We start from the raw sequence: 22,916 nt of genomic DNA, 5'->3' as shown, positions 1-22,916 counted from the left end.
GGAATGCCAAGAGCTCTGTCAATTTCTTCCAGGCCTGTGGCATCTGTGTTGCTCAAGAGTGTGTGCAGCTGGTCCAACAATGCTCTTTCATCACTCTGGCCTTCAAGGTTAGAAGGTGGCCCAAGGAGATCATCCAGGGAATTCCTAAGAAGTGGCCTAAAAAGAGACTTAGATTCAATTTCAACGGTGCTTTTCCTCTTAAAAAAAAAAAGATCAAAGTAACCCCGCACAGTATTTTTAATATGCAATAACTCAAATAATACAAGCGTAAATAATAAACTAACAGAGTAGCAGAAGAGAACAAACGGCAGCAGTTTAAATTTAAGACCCACAATTTTAAACCTCACCAGGTCATCTTCGACCACCACATCTAGATTACAACTCCCAATTCCACCACCAAAATGTAATTGCTAGATCCCTTGACATTTAGAGGATAGCAGAGATTTGGGAAAGGAGATTAGAGGGATGAAGAGGGTGGTGTTTTCAAGACCCTACAAGAACAGAAGTGGTAGTAGTTAGGACATTGCAGGCTGGAGAAATCAACAAAAGAATGGGAAAAAAGGTAGAAATGCTGAACTGAGCCCAGGGTTCTACCAAAATAACTTTGTTTCATACATGGCCCACAGAGCTCATGTATCGACAAGTATAATACAAACCCCATACAAGTATAACACAAACCCCACAGCAATGCCACAGTTCTCCAACACATTACAGGGGCATGGAGCTAGACACTTATCCAGTCTCAGAAAAATCCTGTGATGAAACTATTTGTTCTCTGCTGGGTAGAGAAGCACTCAAGTTAATAAGCTCATGTAGTTACACTTCTGTCTGCTCAACAGATCAATTCATTTTTCTTTGCTTAATTTATTGTAGAACTCAAGTCAGAGCTGACAGTGACAGGTAGCCTCTTTCATGCCAATGAGTTACTGACCAAACTTTAAAAAAGAAATAGACATAACCGACAATCTTTCTTTCACAAAAATAAAAGCGTGCTATATTTCACTTTCACCTTCATCCCTGAAATGTTTTAAATAATTTTAGAAAAGAATTATCCAATCCTAAAAGATGAACTTCCCAGAAAACTGAGGCTCACCCTCTGCGGACCATTTATCTTGTCAAACTAGTGCTAATTTATCCCTCTCCTCATGGAGGAGGATTGTGACATTATGAGAGACGATCATGGCACATGGAGGCTCCCAGGTGTGACCACTCAACAGTCCCGATCGCTGAGAGATACAGTCCTGTCTCCTCCCTCTCCCATGAACGCATGCTGTCTCCTACTCAGCCTCGCTTTTACACACAGACGGCAATGACTACCTCAATTACAGAGAGTTTTTCTCATTCTCTTTCAGGTCTGTTCCTGTGCTCTCACCCTTTTCTAGATAATCCAAATGCTTACATTTTCCACAGGGTCACGTAATAAAGCCCCACCTATTTTGAGTCCCATGAGGGCCTTGTTCCATGGACAACATGCCATCTGGCCAGGAACCAGGTTGGTTCGATGGTGCTGCTTGGCCATAAGGACTGACCCCCATCCCCATGGGAATCTCACCGGGCCCTGGGGAAACAAAAAGAAAGGATAAATTTTCAAAGAAGCCAAAGGCAAAAGTTAGCCTAAAACATCTAATTTTCTTTTCTTATGAAAGGAATGCTTACGCATCTGAAGCATCTGCTGCTGTTGCTGCTGCTGCTGATGATGATGATGCTGCAACATTGGTCTCACACCTGGGATGCTACTGGACCGAAGAGGCATGGCGGGCATTGAGCCACCCATGGCAGGCCTGGGTAAAGAAGCATTATAATCCGTTCCTGGTCTCCCCATGGAGTTTGAATTCATAGGTTCCATTCGGCTGGCCTTTGAGTTTGGTAAGCCCCAGTCTCCCGAGGAAGGAGTCTGATTCACAGTCACATTTCTGTTTGGTCCACCTAAAATAGAAATTAGGTATTTTCCATATTAGAATGAAATTCTTCTTATATCATACAGGTACAGCCATTAGACACATGAGCCTTGACAATAAAAGTGCTTTGTCATTCTAAAAAGAGGGCTGGCCAACTATTAAGACATTTCTGATAGGCCACCACAGGCATACCTACACTGTATTGCGCTTCAGAGACGCTGCGTTTTTTACAAATTGAAGGTTTGTGGCAACCCTATGTTATCGGATGATGTTTAGCATATTTTAGCAATAAAGTGTTTTTAAATTAAGGTACGTACATTTGTTTTTAGACAAAATGCTATTGCACACTTAATATAGTATAGTGTAAACCTACCTTTTACATGCACTGGGAAACCAAAACATTAACGTGACTCGCTTTATTGTGATATTTACTTTATTGCGGTGGTCTGAAACAGAACCTGCAATACTGCTGAGGTATGCCTGTATTGCTATGTATTCATTACAGATTAGAAAATGTCCTGCGAGACTTCCCTGGGGCACAGGTTCAATCCCTGGTAGGAGAACTAAGATCCCACATGCCCCACAGCGTGGCCAAAGAAAGAAAAAAAGAAGAAAATGTCTTGGACTCAAAGTCTCCTTGAGAGTTTAAATCACCAAGACACAGAATAAATGAAGAATACTCATGAAAGCAACATGCTACTGTTACTCAAAATCCTGTTAATTAATTCCAATTAAGTATTTTAAATTTGCTTTTCCCAAAAGAAATTTTTAATCATTAATATTCATTAGAAATAACATATCAGGGACTTCCCTGGTGGCACAGTGGTTGGGAAATCCTCCTGCCAATGCAGGCGGCACGGGTTCAAGCCCTGGTCCGGGAAGATCCCACGTGCCATGGAGCAACTAAGCCCGTGCGCCACAACTACTGAGCCTGCCCTGTAGAGCCCGGGAGCCACAACTACTGAGTCCACATGCCACAACTACTGAAGCCCACACACCTAGAGCCCGTGCTCCGCAACAAGAGAAGCCACAGCAATAAGAAGCCTGCGCACCACAAAGAAGAGTAGCCCCCGCTCGCCGCAACTAGAGAAAGCCCATGCACAGCAATGAAGACCCAAGGTAGCCAAAAATAAATAAATAAAATTTTAAATAAAATAAAATAAATAACATACCCATGTTTGAGCCATAATTTTCCTGACTATCCATCATTCTTGGATTGCCACCCAACATGGGTTGCTTTGGTAACATGGGGAAAGCACCAATATTCTTTACTGGAGGGCTTGAGCCAACGGAAACAGGGCTGTCTAGAGACACTGCTCGGTTATATGGAGGACGAACAGACTGCACAGACTGTGGACTCCTCAAACCTGTTAAAAAAACATAAAAGCACAATACATAAATATCCTCTGATGATTCAGTACATAAATAATCAAGTACAAGACATAAATACCACCCACCCAAGAATGTCTTTCTTACCAAAATAAACACTGTCTTCCTTTACAAAATAAATAAGCCCCCCAAAAAAAGAAAGAAACAGAAAAAAGAAAAAAAAAGCCTTGTATTCCAAATAAAGTAAAAAACAAGAGTCTCGGTGTTGGCTGAAGTATCAGGCACTGCTCTCTAGCCTGATATGGTCATTCATATTCTGCTTCGCTTAATAGTAAAAATTTTACCAATGTTTCAAACTTCTGGAAGTTCTTTAACATGCATATTTAAAGTTTAAAATTTTACAACTAAATGTAACCAGATAAATTTCCTTCTAATCACGCAAGGAGTAAAACAAAATTTCCTCCTAACCTTTTTCTTTTTGTTTTTTCTAACCTATTTGATTGATCTAACTTTCCATTTCAGTTTCGGAAATAGTGCCACTAAAAATGAATAACCACCTTTCCAGGTAACTGTGGATTATTCTTTTTCAATTGATATATATAAAATATCCTTGTTAAACTGATGAATCAAGAAACACTCAGCTATAGGACAGAGGTTGCGTAAGAACCAGCAAACACCAAAGTAAGTTAGTGTCAAAGGACAGGTTTTGATTTGCTTTTTAATCCAATTCTCTGTGCCTAAGACAAATAAAGGTACTAGTAGGTACAGAGTACCTACTACTCACCTGCAGCAACCAGAGAAGAACATTTTCCTATAAGCCCTGTGATTACTGGCATCATATTAGTTAGAAATGGGAAACTGTCCAAAAAGCTTTTAAAATCACCTACATTATAAATGAATAAAAGAAACTAAGGTGGAGCACACATTTTAAAGTTGGATCCTAGTTTTAATTAAGAGTACATATAGGTGTGCAGAAAAGTTCAAAGGCAGCAACAATAAAATCTAGTTCTTTCTTACCCAGAGAATTAGTTCCTTGAAACATCTGTTGCTTCGTTACCAGATTACTACCATTTGTGGATATGGAACTACTGTAGAAGTCAGAGTTAGTCAGATCACCAAGAATAGCATCTAGATTATCCAAGTCTCCAGATCCCTGAAAATAATTTTTTTTAATTAACCTGTGTACATTACTAGATACATAGGTATAAAACATACTCATCAGAGGAAAAGAGATGAAATGGGAACAAGTAAAACACAACAGTTACCTGAAATGGTAACACCCAACTTAGAGGCCAGCTAACTGATTGTTACCCCTGTCCCTACACTACTTAGAGGCCGGCTAGCTGATCCCTACACTACTTAGAGGCCGGCTATAGCTGATTGTTACCCCTGTCCCTACACTACTTCCATGCAAGTAAAACCAGCTGAAAATTCTGAAATAAATCCGTGGGTTTGGAGGTGCTTTCAAAGGGGCATTAATTTACCCTATATGTCTAATTCTCAAACTGCAGGATATTTTCCAGCAAACATGAGTCAGAATCATGAGCTGACAGAGATGTCTGCCTCTACACATACGTCTGAAAACATGTATGATTAATAATAAAAAAATTTTTAAAAAAATTTTTAATAATAATAATAAAAAAATAAGCTGATGTTCAACAAGATATTCATAGCTATGCTTTAAAAAGGCCTTTTGGTCAATATATTTGGGAAACACTAAACAAAGTTTAAACAAAGTTAAACACACATCCTAACAATAGGACTTCTCCAAGACTTTATTTAATTTTCTCAGGTGCATATTAACGTCTTCCAGAATAGTGTTCCTCAAGAGGAGTCTGGGAAATGCTTGTATAGAATGTGATCACGTATATGAAACTTGATCTTGGGTAAAAATCAAAATTCTGTTACCTAATACAAAAGGTTTTTCCCATTTCTACCATACACTTAATGACCCAATGCGCTCATTCCAATAATAAAAACGTCCATGAAAGATTTCAAATTGCCTAATAATGCAGTACAGTCACATTTGAAAGCATACGTATCTGATTATTTCTACACTGTATCATAATACACTTTACTGATGCTCAGAAGAGCTGCTGAAAAAGTGACAGCTCCAGATTAACTTCCATTAAATAAAACAGAAGGTAAGAATTTGTGTATAACACATTGTCTTTCTAACACAGAAATGCAATGCTGAAATACAATGCCTAAGCTGGAATATACAGAAGACAAGTTACCTCTTCATTTGTTTCTGTCTTAATTTTGGTGTCCTTCCCTTGACTTGAGCTCGGGATGGTGGAGCTGCTGCACTGGCTCACTTTACTGTCTACGCCGCCTTCCACTTTGGGCTGTAGTTCTTTGGAGAGCGTGTCACTAGGATCATCCCTGTCCAGCAGGTACCTAAGCAGAGCATTATTTTCCTTTCTCTTAGGGCTTAGTTGCTCCTGCTTGACGTTTCCTTCTACACAAGACGTTGTACTGCTAGTGTCTTTCCCAGTGGCTTCGGCAGTAATCTTGGCTACCTCAGCCGGTGAATTCCCATTCTGCAGCAACTTGTGCAAAATCCGGTGCTTCTCTTGCAGCAGGGATCCGTGCATATTGGATGTGGAGGACACTCCTCCAGACGTCGAAGAGGAGACCCCAGAGGGGCTGGTGACACTAATGGAAGAGTCTTTACAACTTGAATCCAGGGGCGAGTTGGTCAAGGAGGAATGACCCCGGTCCTCAGAAGAACAGGTAAGTAACTGCAGTAATTTTTTGTGACCTTTGCTTTCCAGAGGACCCCGCTGATTCTCTGGCCCTTCCACACTGCTCTCCTTACTTTCTTTGTCATTGAGGTGATCTCTGCTATTTGACTGACACATTGAACTCTCCACTGGATTCTGGTCACAATACAAGCCTAGGGGACTCTTGGAATCTTGACTGTTCACTTTACTTGGTTGACTTACATTCATATTGGGAGAGTTATCCAATTTGGGACCTGGTGAAGACAGAGTAGATAAAAGAGAAGTCCCTACTCCCTCACTGATAGCTTGAAGGGCACTGAGAGAGCTGCTAGAAAAGCTGTGACTCCCAGTATTGCCAGAAGATCCCATGGGAGAGTGCACACCTGGATTTGGAGAGAAGTCAGGAAAAGAATTAGACTATCAGATGCTATAACAAAAGACTACTTAACACTTCAAAGTTTCTGTTTTAAAATGAATTAACTTTACAAGAATTACAGTGGTATGGAAAGAAAAGAATTACTGAAAAAGAAAAAAATAAAGAAAAGGAAATGTAACACAAATACCTGCAACAGGAGAAAACTGATGTGAGGCCATCTTTGGACTCCCACGATTACGAGGAGAAATCATAATATTCTGCTGGCTGGAGCCAAGACCAGGACTCCCATGTGGAGGGCTACTCATGTTGAGACCATAGTTGTTGTTCTGGTAGGAAGATGGTGACTGCATGCCTGGCCCAGGGTTCATTGAAGCTATGCTACCGGAAGGCCCATACCTGGCTCCACTCATCTGCCCCGTGGCGCCGGGCTCAGCCACGCCGTAGGTCCTGCTGCTCAGCATCTGCAAGCCAGGGTTTGGCGACATGTTCATGCTGCCTACTGAACTGTTGCATCCAGCTGCTGGAGGTCTAATACCTTGTCCAACAGGATTCGGGTTTGGTCTATACCCATTCTGTTCCCTGCAAAGGAACAGAACAATGTTTTACTAAAAAATTACAGGCATGCGTTAAAAGCCTGAATCAGATTATTTTTTTTTTAAGGATGAAGTAAGTGTCCCAGAAACTTAACTTCTTAGGCGCCATTCCAATGCCCAGTGACAATAACAATCTAGACACTGATCAGTTATTAATCTAATAACATACTTTTAATAAGCCACAGAATCTAAATGAGTGACACCATCAGAGCGCCACGAAGGGCCCAAAGCTATGTTAGCTGCAATTTCAGTGGGGCTTTACAAGAGTTCCCATATACCAAGGGGTTAACCTGGAGGCACCTGCAAATTACTCAAGATAATTAATGGGTGAATATCCTGCTCCTTCCTGTGTTGCTCATTTACCATTAGCAACAGCAACAGTAACTATTTCTTCTTGAAGTCTACCTTCAAATTTTAAATTCAATCCCTAAAAGCAATGTAACATATCATTAGAAATGAAAAGTAACAGAGGTAGTCAGATTTTATGTATTCCTTTATCCACTAGCCTTCCCATCCTCCAGCTTTCCCAGGAATTAATTACTTAATGAACAAATCCTCATTTACACATAAAAATATAACCTTAAAGAAAACATACTTCAGGAATCTATGTGCACTTCAGCAAACCCAACCACTGCCTTTCTTCTTAATTTTTCTTCTCCCTTTTTACACTAATAATAAAGCATCTCGAGAACACTGCTGCATTTAATGAGAATACAAAGTAATCTATCATTACCTCTGAAGAAAGTGGGTTGAAACAAAGCCATGACGATCATTTGTCACAGGATTTCGGAAGAGTTTGCTTTTTGTCTGTGCAGTCACTACAGTGCCATCAGCCAACGAGAATCGATACACTGGGGTTTCTGCATGGCCATGGATATAAGCTTTTGGAGAAAATATCCCATTACTAGTAACTACAACTGGCAAAACAAATGCATACAGGAGAAAACAGAAAGGAAATATACAAGTCCAACATTTTCAAAATCCAGTGAAAGACTGGAACCCACCAAAATTAGGCTAACATAAGAATGCTCAAGAATCATCTTCCTACCCCACACAGACAAAAACAACTATGGTCATGTATATACTTATTGCTCTATAGCACATCAAACACAATGACAAACAAGATCCAGAATTAACCTCCAAATTCTTTACCTTCTTGATAGTGACGTTTCTGGGACCATGACTGCCCATCATTAAGACTAAAAAATCTCTGGATACACCTTCGGATTATATCTTCAAAACCAGGCCTCATGGAAGACCTCAGTGAATTTGTATCTATGTTGACAACTTTTCCTATTAAACAGAAAATTGCCACTGTGTTTAATTTCATCATTGTGCATTATCAACTGCACTGACTTTAATTCTTTACTCTCATGGGCAAAAAAGGGCAGACCAAAACTGAAATTCATGTTGATGTCAAGAATTACTCCCAGTAATTCCCATTAATTACCCATCTTTTTGAAATGCACTTCTTTATGAAAAATGGATTTGAAGTTACAGAAAAGAAATACTGGCTTCTGATTTGAAATGCTATTTGGAGAGAAAGCCAGGTGCGTCTACATTTTTTGTGTGTTTATCTGAGGGATTTTAAGTGTCAAACACACCCAACTTAAACGCCCAAGGTTTTGCTGAATCTCTCCTAGGGTTGTATAAGAAACATAAGGGACTTCCCTGGTGGCACAGTGGTTAAGAATCCACCTGCCAATGCAGGGGACACGGCTTCGAGTCCTGGTCCAGGAAGATCCCACATGCCGCGGAGCAACTAAGCCCATGCGCCACAACTAGTGAGCCTGAGCTCTAAAGCCAGCGAGCCACAACTACTGAGCCCACGTGCCACAACTACTGAAGCCTACGTGCCTAGAGCCCATGTTCCACAACAAGAGAAACCACCGCAATGAGAAGCCCCACGCACCACAAGGAAGAGTAGCCCCCGCTCGCCACAACTAGAGAAAGCCCCTGCACAGCAATGAAGGCCCAATGCAGCCAAAAATAAATAAAATAAAAAATTAAATTAAATTAAATTTCAAAAAATAATATTATTTTTTAAAATTTAATATAGGAAATAATCCACGCAAAGTATTCGTTACAGCGTAGGCACTTAAAAAATGATAGTGCAGGCTGTAGAAAGTTAACTTTTATAAAAATTTTCAAAATGAACAAAACATACACACACGCACAGTTTTTACCTGAAAGATCATGTCTAGTAATAAAGCTCTCAGGATTTGATGGAAATGCTCTTTCTCCTGTGGTAATGCGGCGTGCCACACAGATCATACAGGATTGCAAATCTACAAAAGAAAATTTAACCAGGTAAGGATTATACTTAACCTTTGGATGTGTCTATTCAATAGGCAAGTAAGAACATGGAATTCAGTAGGAAGAATTACAATGGAAATTACAAAACTACAAGTTTGGCTGCTATTGTTTGATAATCAGCACAAGCATGTGATGACTCTCACCTTCTCCTTCCTCCATCATAGCACGTGGCTGGGACAGGGCAAAGCACTGCATCGTTTCATATTTCTGGCGCATTTCAGGACTAGTGTTTATGTCTTCCAGAACGTCGTGTGGTATTTTCATCAACATACGGCAATTAAATGTATGGCTTTTTTGTCGCTGGGTCTCATTTGTCCAGGTAACTCCATTAACTTTAGAAAACAAATTGAAAGGAGTTTTTTAAAAGCTGGCAATTCAGTCCATGACTATCATCAAAAATTTAAGCTATAAATCAACTATACTCCAATTTAAAAAAAAAAGAAGAATTTAAGCTATACATATTTTCTCATTATACATCTTCCACAGTAATTTCTACAATAACATTTCAAAGTGGCAATATATAAAACACTGGAATAATTTCAATTTCAAATTCAACAGGTATCTCACTTCTATTTTGTAACTCACTGTATATCTTAGACCCATGAAATGTATACCAAACTCTAAATTCGTATTAGAAAATTTTGCTATCTACCACTTGCCCTGTTCTACATAAATCATCACCTGGCTTTCTAAAAGGTATATTTAATTTTCTAAGAAATGATCAAGAAAAAGAAATTTTTTTAACTTACTTAGAAAATACAGGGACTTCCCTGGTGGTCCGGGGCTAAGACTCTGTGCTCCCAATGCAGGGGACCCAGGTTCGATCCCTGGTCAGTGAACTAGATCCCACATGCCACAACTAAAGATCCCCTGTGCCACAACGAAGATCCCGCAGGCGGCAACAAAGATCCCACGTGCCGCAACTAAGATCCAGCACAGCCAAGTAAATAAATAATTTTTTTTTTAAAAAAGAAGATACATATTAAAAGCCTACCTGTAGATTTCGGTAAGTTTTTAAGAAAATCCTTTCTGTCTTCTTCATGCAAAATATTGTAGACACTTGTGTTAACCAGGTCCTCTTGCTTATACTGCAGGTACTGGGTGACATTTTCTGACACAAACACAATGTTTGCTTCACGATTCACCACAAACAGGAAGCCATCCAATGCCTGAAGTGGGATATGTTAATATTGGCTATTATGGACTGAACTGTATCCCTTCCCCCACCAAAATTCATATGTTGAAGCCTTAAACCTCAATGTGACTGCATTTGGAGATAGGGCCTTTCAGGAGGTAATTAAGGTTAAATGAGGTCCATAAGGGTAGCTCTAATCCAATAGGACTGGTGTTCTTATGAGAAGAGAGACAGTCACTAGAAATGCACACACACAGAGAAAAGGTCACGTGAAGACACAAGGAGAAGGCAGCCATCTACAAGCCAAGGAGAGAGGTAGGTCTCAGGAGAAACCAAGCCTGCCAACACCTTGATCTTGGACTTCCAGCCTCTAGAACTGTAAGAAATAAATTTCTGTTGTTTAAGCCACACAGTCTGTGGTATTTTGTTATGGCAGCCTTAGCAGACTAAGACACCAGCCATAGTACTAAATAGAATTTGAAAAAAACTGTTGATTTAACAACTATGAGCCATCATTTCTATTAACATTAGCACCATCAATACAGGGCTGTATGAAAAAGACAATTTGAAAAGATGACAATAAAGACAAAATCTGAATTATAACATCTAATCTAATTTTTGAAGAATTACTTCTTCAAAGGAGTTTTTAAAAATATGAAAAATCATCCTTAGTGCTTCCCATTTTTCCATTTGTTACCAAGTCAAGCTACAGGAACTATACCACTCCTTAGTGAGAATTTACAAAGAGGAACTGAACTGATCAACTAATAAGTAGCTGGAACAAACTAATTGGAACAAAAACAGTTGATAAGTGAACCTGAATAAAGGGCTTCAGGTCATGACTTAAAAAGAAATATTCTGTAAGTGCTATCGCTTAACTCAATCTATTTAAGACAACTACTTACAAAAAACACGTATTTTAAGTCTTAAAACTTCCTCAAAAATATAAAACTGTAGTGTGCCATACTATCAATTATGCAAAAATACACAAAAAGGTCTGAGCTAAAATATGCCCAAATGCATTGTTATTGCGGGGGGGCAGGGCACCACAGGACCTCACGAGTTATGTATATTTTAAATATAAGAGCATTTTTTATCATCATATTCAGAATACTGAGTTCTACCTCATGAAAAGAAACATTTTCTTTTTGCTCTCATATCCTAGCCAGAATTTTTTTCTTTCTTTCTTTCTTTCTTTTTAAATCAACTCAGCTTATTGTATAGCTAAAACCTTGTACTTGCCTGAAGTAAAAGTGGTCCTAAGGAGTCTTTATCAATGACTCCTTGTCCTGTGGAAGATACATCAGCTTTCTGAACATCATCATCACTGGAAATAGCTTTTCCTAAAAAGACATAAGGCAATACTACAAATAGCATATGTATCAGTTATAGATTAAATCCACCTTCAAATTGTTCCCCGGACAGACACAAAGAGACACGCAAACAGATGTGCATAAGCACATACACATTTCCTGATAAGAAAATGATGCTACAGTTTTTAAAGGTTAAAATTAAACTTCTGAGTCACCCAGGAGGACAGAAGATACTCTAAATTTTCTTTCTCTACTAAATGTACTATCCCATTGCTTCCTGAAAGGGACCTAACAAGTGACAGGGTGAGCAACACTGGCCTTCTTCCAATCCTGGTGACTGTTTCCTAAAGAGCAAAGCTGGTCAACTCATTTGTCCATCTAGCCCCACAGAGGACAGCCCTCAAGGAGCAGCAGTTCCCACCTAAGCGACAGGTAGCAAAAGGCAAATGTGAACACAGTTAACAAGTTCCTTCTAAAAGACTTGAGTGTTTTCTTACTTTGTATTACCTTGCTCTTTTATTTGACGTATCTGTCTTACTGTTTCCTTTAAAATTGCACATTTATCTGGTTTGACATTGAAGTTGTCAATATCACTAAGATTAGCAGATATCAGTTCAGCCAATTCTTCAATATATTTACTCTCCTGCTCCCGTCTCCACTTTTCACCATTGCAGGTAAGGCTGGGGGAGGGGGGCGGGGGGGGAAAGGCCATAAATATATCTATCACAAAAGAGCTATGAGCAGAATCAGTACCTACACAACACCATTACACTTATATATAAACAAACTAAATTCAGCCCATAAAGACTCTACCAAAACATTGTCTTGGAGACCTAGTACAATACAGTTGAAATTCATGCAAACCTAAATTCAAGTCCACCTGTTGTTAGCCTAGTGGCCTTAGGCATTAGTCTCATCTGGAAAATGGGGATAAATAGTCTTTACCACGAAGAGACAATAAAATTAACAAATAATAAAAATAGTAATAGCTACTTATTAATAATTATGAGGTCTTATGAATTATAGGCTGTTTTTTATTTTGCAACCATCACAGTGAAATTCAAGTGATACTGACCTTGGCAAATACTAAAAAAGCTATGACATATCACTGCATAAGATAGAATATTTTATTTCTATTTTTTAAACTTCTAACTTCATTCAGGAAAAGAATGATGAAACCTCACAATTGCCAAAATATCAACTTGTAACGTGTTCTTAAAGGATACTAAAGATTCTTACTTGTAATAATCTTGTCGATCTATTCCTAACTCTTAACGTCCTCTATTGAGAAATGTTTCTTACAATATCACACAGTTAGTATAATATTCTCATTTCTATCTGAATCAGCCATAAAGCCTCTATTATAACATAAGAATGTCCCCATCTCATCATTGTACCACTGTACTTACTACAAAGCAAAATCATATTATTTAAACAAAGACAAAAACAAACAAATCTAACCAGAAAATGCAAATAAAGAAAGCTGAAATGGTATCTTCAAAACAAATAAAGGCAGGGGAGGCGCCCTTGGTGAAGTATTAGGAAATAAACTGCTTACCCTTGTCCTGGAGTATCACACGGCAACTTGCGTTTTCGTGAATCAGGGGCCAGTGGATCCAAGGGGTTTTCTCCTAATCCACTCATCATGAATATACATCAGCAACTAAGAAAGAATAATAAGATACAAACATTATAAAATATTCATGACTCTCATAAAGGTGTCATATGCTCGAATGGCTGCATTTTGTAATTCAGATCTGCTCCCCTAAATGGTTAGATAATTCTCAAAATTCTTTATAGTACACAACTGTTCTGAAGACCTCAAGAGTTCATATTCCAGTTTAATTATGCAGAATGTCCATCCAACCCCAGGACAAATGTTTCTCAAGACTGAGTAAAAATGCGTATATTTACAAAACGTAAGGTAGACAGCTAGTGGGAAGCAGCCACATAGCACAAGGAGATCAGCTCGGTGCTTTGTGTCCACCTAGAGGGGTGGGATAGGGAGGGTGGGAGGGAGGGAGACGCAAGAGGGAAGAGATATGGGAACATATGTATATGTATAACTGAGTCACTTTGTTATAAAGCAGAAACTAACACACCATTGTAAAGCAATTATATTCCAATAAAGATGTAAAAAAATGAGTATATTGAATACCTCACAAAGAACAAGGCATCTTCTGCATAGTTAATAAGAAAAAGAGACTGTCAACTCTCCAACTGATAAAATCCTAAGTTTTACTTATACACAAATAAGATCTTATCTTGTCAATTGGTAAGAAGTCTTCAAATGATAAATACCTAAATTATTTTCAGGCTATTTTCAAGGTAGCACATTTTTTCCTTAGACCATTTCTTTAGTTTTTATCAACCAATGTGTTTTTCTTCTACTACTTCAAAATAAACTGAGATTGTGTAAATAACATGTAAACTCCATACATTCTGCTTACAAATTAGATGTACAACAATAAAACTCCAGGTGGGAGGATTTTGAGAAGATCCACAGAACAATTATTTTAATATTAACTGATGGAAATATAATATGCCTTAGTTAAAGTTGCATTGATAAAATAAATGTAGGCTATTTCTTGTTGAAAAAACAGCAGATTTTAATACTCAGTGGCTCATAATTTTAAGACATCTACTAAGCCTTCACTTAACAAGAATTTTATTTGTCTTAAACTCTTGTTTACGAAGACAATCACTGCTATAAAGAATTCCAAGTCAACGGAGAAGTTCAAACACTCCAAACTACTTTTTCTTCATTTGTTAAAATGCATCTTGCATTCCATCTAGTCTGAGACATACATTGAAGGACATAAATTTCCACTAGGTGGCACAATACTGCCAGGATGAGAGACAAATAGAAATGCAAAATTTTACACAAGATCCTGAATCAAACTTAAAATATGTAGCTTTAAAAAAATCAAATTCGGAAGTTTTAGATTACATTAGCACCTTTCAGATGTTCTAGGTATGAATTAAACACCAACGAAATTTATTCTACCAATAATTTTGATAGTAAAGGCTGAAAAGCTGATACAACGTTTTAAGAACTTGGTGTGGTTTTTTTCTCACAACGTAAGTTAAAATAAAATAGAAAAACAAAATAACTTTCACTAATGTGGCCTGCTTATTTACTTGTTTGTTTATTTGTTTATTTATTTTTGGCTGTGTTGGGTCTTCACTGCTGTGCACAGGCTTTCTCTGGTTGCGATGAGCGGGGGCTACTCTTCGTTGCGGTGCGCCGTCATCTCACTGCAGTGGCTTCTCTTGTTGCAGAGCACAGGCTCTACGCACGTGGACCTCGGTAGTTGTGGCTCGCAGGCTCTAGAGCGCAGGCTCAGTAGCTGTGGTGCACAGGCTTAGTTGCTCTGCAGCATGTGGGATCTTCCCAGACCAGGGCTGGAACCCGTGTCCCCTGCATTGGCAGGCAGATTCTTAACCACTGCACCATCAAGGAAGCCCCCACTAATGTGGCTTAATGTCATGATTTTAAAGTGTAACCACGGGGACTTGCCTGGTGGCGCAGTGGATAAGACTCTGTGCTCCTAATGCAGGGGGCCCAGGTTCGATCCCTGATCAGGGAACTAAATCCCACATGCATGCTACAACTAAGAGTTTGCATGCCACAACTAAGGAGCCAGCGTGCCACAACTAAGGAGCCCATGTGCTGCAACCAAGGAGCCCTGGAGCCGCAACTAAGAAGCCTCCCTGCCACAACTCTAAGGAGCCCGCTTGCCGCAATTAAGACCCGATGCAGCCAAATAAATTTTTAAAAATAAAATTTAAAAATAAAGTGTAACCAGATCCCACAATGCCACAATACTATGTTCTTCAAAAATGACAATGTCATAAAAGACAAAGTCTTTAAGTATTCCAGATTAAAGGAGCTAAAGAGAAATGACAATTAAATGCAAAATTTGATCCTAGACTAGATCCTGTACTAGAGGGGGAAAATGCTATAAACGACACTATTGGATCAACTAACAAAATTTAGAATATGGACAATAGATAAAGTATTTCACCAATGTTAAATTTACTGAAGTTTATTTCTGTACTGTGGTTATTTAAGAGACTATCCCTATTCTTAGTATTTAGGACAAAAAAGCCATTATGCACACAAAGGACCCTCCAATGTTTGAGGGGGGTGGATTACATACGAGTGAGTGAGCGAGTAACAGGAGAAGAGGAGGGAAAGGGAAGGGAAGAAGAGAAAAGAAAGGAGGCCAGCAAATGGACACTGGTTGAATCTCAGCTGGGCAGAAACTTTAAAATTTTTTGTACTATTCTTTCTCTTGCAACTTTGCTTTAACTTTAAAATTATTTCCAAATAAAGTTAAAAGTATGTTCATCTTTTCTGATCCGCCATCTGCGGTGGCACCACCGCCAATATGCAGATTTTCGTGAAGACCCTGACGGGGAAGACCATCACTCTCGAGGTCGAACCCTCAGATACAACAGAAAACGTAAAGGCCAAGATCCAGGACAAGGAAGTAATTCCTCCTGACCAGCAAGACTGATCTTTGCTGGCAAGCACCTGGAAGATGGACGTACTTTGTCTGACTACAACACTCAAAAGGAGTCCACTCTTCATCTTGTGTTGAGACTTCGTGGTGGTGATAAGGAAGAAGTCTTACACCACTCCCAAGAAGAACAAGCGTAAGAGAAAGAAGGTTAAGCTGGCTGTCCTGAAACACTATAAGGTGGATGAGAATGGCAAAATCAGTCACCTTCGTCGGTAGTGCCCTTCAGATGAATGTGGTGCTGGAGCTTTTACGGCCAGCCACTTTGACAGACATTATTGTGGCAAATGTTGTCTGACCTATTGTTTCAACAAACCAGAAGACAAGTGATTGTATATTGGTTAATAAAAGACATGAACTAATGAACTAACGTTAAATGTTGAGTTTTATTCCAATGATTTTAAAAGTGGGTTTTAAGCATCAAATTAATCGCACTACTTTCTTAGGTAACCTGTACTTGGCAGAATTATGTTGTATTTGATACCAGCTGTCTAGATACAGGCCAGTTTCTTTGTACCTCAGCAGTATTGACATTTTTGACTGATAATTCTTGGTTGTAGGGACTTTCCCATGTATCATAGGGTGATGAATAGCATCCCTGGTCTGTACCCACTCGCTGCCAGTAGCACACCACCCCTCCCCAAAACCAAAAGTATCCAGACATTGCCAAATGACCCCTGGGGGTGGGAAGGAACCTCCCCCACCCCCAGATTGAGAAACATTGGTTTGTGTGAATTGGTATTATAACCTTGCCTAAAAAGAAGCTACAACATATCGACACTTGTTTCCTACAAAGGAAGTTTAAAGGCAGCAGAGCTCTCAAGTTACCACTTTAAAAATTCATCTGCATATGGCTGGTTCACTTTGTTGTACAATATAAACTAACACAGTATTGTGAAGCAATTATACTCCAATGAATATCTATTAAAAAAAAAGTACGCTCAGTTTTGATTTCCAATTTTCATGTTTAAAAAGAAAAAGTGGGGGCTTCCCTGGTGGCGCTGTGGTTGAGAGTCTGCCTGCCGATGCAGGGGACACGGGTTCGAGCCCTGGTCTGGGAAGATCCCACATGCCGCGGAGCAACTAAGCCCGTGTGCCACAACTACTGAGTCTGTGAGTCTGGAGCCTGTGCTCCGCAACAAGAGAGGCCGCGATAGTGAGAGGCCCGCACACCGCGATGAAGAGTGGCCCCCGCTTGCCACAACTAGAGAAAGCCCTCGCACAGAAACGAAGACCCAACACAGCCATAAATAAATAAATAAATAAATAAATAAATAAATAAATAAATAAATAAATAAATAAATAAATAAATAAATAAAAATAAAAAAGAAAAAGAAAAAGTGATTCCTTAAGAACAGAAATAGAACATTGTAAAGCAACTATACTCCAATACAAATTAGTTTAAAAAAAACAGAAATAGGGGCTTCCCTGGTGGCGCAGTGGTTGAGAGTACGCCTGCTGATGCAGGGGACATGGGTTCGTGCCCCGGTCCGGGAGGATCCCACATGCCGCGGAGCGGCTGGGCCTGTGAGCCATGGCTGCTGGGCCTGCGCGTCCGGAGCCCGTGCTCCGCAACGGGAGAGGCCACAACAGTGAGAGGCCCACGTACTGCCAAAAAAAAAAAAAAAACAGAAATAGAGTAGCCACAACTCAATACAATTCTTTTTATATTTGTTTCATTCAAAGGTTATTTTTAAATTGAGTGGCCAACCATCGAGTGAATAATAGCATTTTATTTTAAAAATATAATTTACGGGCTTCCCTGGTGGCGCAGTGGTTAAGAGTCCACCTGCTGATGCAGGGGACACGGGTTCGTGCCCCGGTCCGGGAAGGTCCCACATGACGCGGAGCGGCTAGGTCCGTGAACCATGGCCACTGAGCCTGCGCGTCCGGAGCCTGTGCTCCACAACGGGAGAGGCCAGAACAGTGAGAGGCCAGCGTACCGCAAAAAAATAAATAAATAAATAAATTATATATATATAATTTACTCCACATTCTAGATATTTCCTTACTTTAACGTTAAACACAAGCTGAATCCTCAAAACTGAGTAATGAACTCTTTAGTGGATAACAGCATTTGATTTGAAAGACATAATTTATTCTATGTTCTCAGTATTATTCCCTTACCTTGCTGTTACACATAAGCTGAATCTCCAGTACAGTTTAAGGTGCCTAGCATATAAGAGGTGATCAATAAGTATGCCTTGAAAAGTACTGAGTAAATGGAACATTCAACTTATCAAGTCATATTTTATAGAACAGATTTTCCTCCATTCTGATTTCTATAAAAGTTCAAAGGTTACTTTAAACTTTTAAAATTTTTACTGCTATGGTTGATATAGGATGTCACTGAAATGAATTTTAGAGACGTAAATTACATCAGTAGAGAATCAAAACCATGACAATCTTAGTATGAAAAAAAATAATCACAATTATCATGTAAACCAGAAGTGCATACATGTCATTCATGCTAAGTCAATGTTTATGTGCATATAAGAGAAACCTAAATATGTCTACCTATGCCCAAATACACATGTGGCTCCTTCTCTTGATGTGGCAGAACAAGCTATAATGTGCACATGAATGTGCAGTCTACATGCTACCAAGTTTACTGTTTCACAGAGTCCAGTGATCTCTAGTAACAGAGGTAATTATCCAGAAATGTACCAATGCAAGATCCTAATTTAAAACCACAGTAGTGGGACTTCCCTGGGAGGTCCACTGCGTAAGGATCCACGCTCCCAATGCAGGGGGCCCAGGTTCGATCCCTGGTCGGGGTACTAGATCCCACACGCATGCTGCAACTACGAGTTCACATGCTGCAACTAAAGATCCCGTGTGCCACAACTAAGACTCGGCACAGCCAAAATAAATAAATAAATACATATTTAAAAAATAGAAAAATAAAAAATAAAACCACGGTAGTGGTGTTTACTCAAACATGAAGATATCAATATAACTATTTAAGATATAAAATAATTTTCACATTCTATTTTTTTAGGAACAGGTTTGACAGATTTCTCTTTCTAGTTCTTAGATACGGACAAACCTTGGTACTACAATCACGGTATCATGCCTAAAAAACCACATGATGTCCAAGTTTGAATGACAAAATACTGTATAACAAAAAAATCAAAGTAGAATAAATACATCCTTTAAATTTCATTTGGCTGAAGAAAATGTTCAACATTAGAAATAATAAACAGAAGCATTTCCCACACCCCCCAAAAAATAGTTTCAGCATATACAATAATAATATAATAATTCCCGAGCACAGATGACTATGACAAACTCTTTATGTACAGTTTTCTATTTATTTTGCATTAATATTAGTTATGAACATAAAAAATTATAAATAGCATTTGTTTTACTTGCCAAGTGTGTTGTCTACTCACTGGTGGAGCCAGACTCAAACTATATTTATCTGGGGGGATATATTATCTAGTTTGGTGAATTATTCTTTTGAAGGTATGAAAGGTAAATGCTTAGCATATACACACTAAATCTACACCATTTTCAGTCACTAGTCAAGAATGAGGGTGGGAGAGGGGGACAGAACATGTACCAGGCCCATGAGTAGATCAATTCCCCCCCCACCAATAAGTTCAAAAGATCAGTAACTGTACAGCTTACATTTTTACATCTTAAATTACAACCCATCAAGTTTGAAGAATGTATGGAATTGGTAAAATCCATATTCAAATGGAAAATAATATAGCACAAGAGTCTCCCAGTATCTATGACTACAAGAACAGTCTATTAATATTGAGCCCCTTCTAAATTCTGATTCCTTACAATTAAAGATTATCATCTACACAGCTGAGTAGAAAAGAAATTAGGACCACAATATATACCTGCCCTACCCCTGGGCAACCTGTACTCTTATCCAATAGTGAGGTGCATACATGTATTTTTGTGTGTGTGTGCACACTTTTCTTCTACATCTTTATTGGAGTATAACTGCTTCACAATACCGTGTTAGTTTCTGTTGCACAACAAAGCAAATCAGCCATATGCATACACATGTCCCCATATCCCTTCCCTCTTGAGCCTCCCTGCCACCCTCCCTATCCCACCCCTCGAGGTCATCGCAAAGCACCAAGCTGATCTCCCTGTGCTATGCTGCTGCTTCTCACCAGCCAACTATTTTACATTCCGTAGTGTATATACGTCGATGCTACTCTCACTTTGCCCCAGCTTCGCCCTCCCACCCCATGTCATCAAGTCCATTCTCTATGTCTACCTCTTTATTCCTGCCCTGCAACTAGGTTCATCAGTATTTTTTTTAAAGATTCTATATATATGCGTTAGCATACAGTATTTGTTTTTCTTTCTGACTTACTTCACTCTGTATGACAGACGCTAGGTCCATCCACCTCACTACAAATAACTCAATTTCATTTCTTTTTATGGCTGAGTAACATTCCATTGTATATATATACCACATCTTCTTTATCCACTCATCTGTCGATGGACATTTAGGCTGGTTCCATGTCCTGGCTATTGTAAATGGTGCTGCAATGAACACTGTGGTGCATGTCTCTTTCTGAATTATGGTTTCCTCAGGGTATATGCCCAGGACTGGGATTGCTGGGTCATGTGGTAGTTCTATTTTTAGTTTTTTAAGGAACCTCCATACTGTTTTCCATAGTGGTTGTATCCATTTACATTCCCACCAACAGTGTAGGAGGGTTCCCTTTTCACCACACCCTTTCCAGCATTTATTGTTTCTAGCTCTTTTGATAATGGCCATTCTGACCAGTGTGAAGCGATACCTCATTGTAGTTTTAATTTGCATTGCTAATGAAGACATGTCCCCCAACTGACTGTTAAACTGCAGATACACCTCAACCACACTTCCAGGTGAATAGGATGCAAAGACCCAAAATGTATTCTATCCTTCAATGTGAACTGGACTGTCTAGATCCTTGAGCCATTTTTACAATTATTTTCCTTGTATAAAATGTTTCTACTTAAAAGTTCTATGCTATACTACTTAAATATATTAATATGACAATGCACACTTTAAGATTACATTTAAGCAACATATTCTATACAACTACTTTAATACAGAATAATAGCAATTTACAATAAATTCAATGCTCTCAAAATATGCTACCTATTTCTATATTATTTGGAAAAGTCGTAAGCAGATTCATGATAAATCAGATTTAAAATGAGCAAGAATCTTACAGCAATTGGATAAAATTTCTCTATAAATACTATACGGCTTTCTACATAAAACAATCATGCTGTGGTACAGGTTTAAGCTTAGACATGCACAGAATACAATAAACTGCTAGAAAATGAACATGCTTTAACTCTAAAAGCAACAAAGAATTATATCTGCCAGCTCAAAAGCCATGAAAATGATGATATGTGGCTTAGCAGCATTAACTAGCTTTCCCTTTGGTTATTCGCAGTTAAGACAGGATGGGAAGTCTTGATTATGTACAACAAACTAGCCAGATGGACAAAGATACAGGAAGTACTCCCTGTCCAAAGGGAAGAGACATCAATCAACAATGCTAGTGTCCATCAGGTGAGCAAGAAGTTATGGGGGGGGCCCCCCCGCCGGGAAGACCCTAAGAAAAGCCATGCCATGCCAAAATGGGAAGGAGATAAGTTACCCAGTAAATCTCAAATGGCCTGAAGACCAACTAAAATATTTTATTTTCCTAAATTAATAAGGGAGAGGGAAGAGGACAGATAACTTTTGTGGCAGTACAGTGCTGGGCATATCACATATTCTGTATAATTTCTCACGACCCTCCAAAGTATGTATTACTCTCATTTTACAGATAAAGATGTATCTAGATCACACACAGATACTAGATACCAGAGCTGGGATTATAATATTTTCAGACTTTATAATCAACAAAGTATGTACCAAATGTTCCTTGGGCATTTTATCCACCCCCCTCCCAAAAAAAAAACACTTATACTGTTGAGTCACACCATTTCCAACCAATTAACCAGAAAATGTCTCAGCTCATCAGTAAGGACACTGAGAAGTTGTTTCAGCAGGTACTAATGCTGCTATTCCCCTCAAGCTCCTAAAAACCAACCATTACTCTACAGGTCACCAGATAAATGGCCCTCTGAGGTGGTCTACTATTAACCATGACCTTTATTTCCAATTGAAAGCAACAGTTAGTGGCTTACATGGCAAGAAGGAAACTTAGATCAGAAAAACATTAACTATACCCAAAATAATCTGTCAAATATTTTCATTCTTGGGTTTTCTAAGATTAAATGCTGGAGCCAAGAACTTTTGAATATCCCACCAGTAATTCAGTTTATTCATCAGGCTTGTTTGCCTGATTTATACAAGGTATGATTAAATACACCAATTAGGGAGTATTTCTGGGTGTCTCCTGAGAATCCCAGTAACTTAAGGAAATTTTCATACAACTGTGGATTTGAACTGATTTACCGAAAACTGCTTGAAGCATTATGTAAAAGCAGAGGCTGATCAAAGCCAATTAGAAAAAAAATTACCCTCGGGAAAGATTTATGAGACATCCATACATAAACGAACTACCCAAAATACAAGTTGCAAATTGATGCTCTTACTCAAAAGACAATTTTAGTATATAGTCATCACCAGTTAGGCTTAATCCTACAAGATTATGTTTTCCAAAATATAAAATGAGAGGTTTATTTCAATCTTCTGTGCAGCTCCAAGAGAACCAGCACCACGG

General features: G+C 38.9%; 1 protein-coding gene and 1 pseudogene across 1 annotated transcript in view; one reads left to right on the top strand and one right to left on the bottom strand.

The window, feature by feature from the left end:
• Nucleotides 1-13,333, bottom strand: part of NCOA3 (nuclear receptor coactivator 3) — a 25,979-nt gene extending 12,646 nt beyond the window's left edge. The window contains exons 1-15 of the mRNA XM_007446941.1: nt 13,245-13,333; nt 12,194-12,366; nt 11,616-11,716; nt 10,233-10,407; nt 9,382-9,570; nt 9,109-9,210; nt 8,075-8,215; nt 7,656-7,803; nt 6,517-6,908; nt 5,465-6,336; nt 4,245-4,380; nt 3,071-3,265; nt 1,657-1,926; nt 1,432-1,558; nt 8-156 (exon numbers count right to left, since the gene is read on the bottom strand). Of these exons, the coding sequence (XP_007447003.1) occupies nt 8-156; nt 1,432-1,558; nt 1,657-1,926; nt 3,071-3,265; nt 4,245-4,380; nt 5,465-6,336; nt 6,517-6,908; nt 7,656-7,803; nt 8,075-8,215; nt 9,109-9,210; nt 9,382-9,570; nt 10,233-10,407; nt 11,616-11,716; nt 12,194-12,366; nt 13,245-13,333 (3,259 nt within the window). The remainder of the gene's footprint in view (nt 1-7; nt 157-1,431; nt 1,559-1,656; nt 1,927-3,070; nt 3,266-4,244; nt 4,381-5,464; nt 6,337-6,516; nt 6,909-7,655; nt 7,804-8,074; nt 8,216-9,108; nt 9,211-9,381; nt 9,571-10,232; nt 10,408-11,615; nt 11,717-12,193; nt 12,367-13,244) is intronic.
• A 2,747-nt stretch (nt 13,334-16,080) lies between these two features.
• Nucleotides 16,081-16,542, top strand: LOC103076221 (ubiquitin-40S ribosomal protein S27a pseudogene; annotated as a pseudogene).
• Nucleotides 16,543-22,916: the final 6,374 nt, after the last annotated feature.

This window comes from Lipotes vexillifer, unplaced genomic scaffold, assembly GCF_000442215.2.
Source record: "Lipotes vexillifer unplaced genomic scaffold, Lipotes_vexillifer_v1.1 scaffold565, whole genome shotgun sequence".
NCBI classification, from domain to species: Eukaryota; Metazoa; Chordata; class Mammalia; order Artiodactyla; family Lipotidae; genus Lipotes; species Lipotes vexillifer.
The sequence above is the reverse complement of the archived record's forward strand: the minus strand, read 5'-3'. Positions and strand labels throughout refer to the sequence as shown.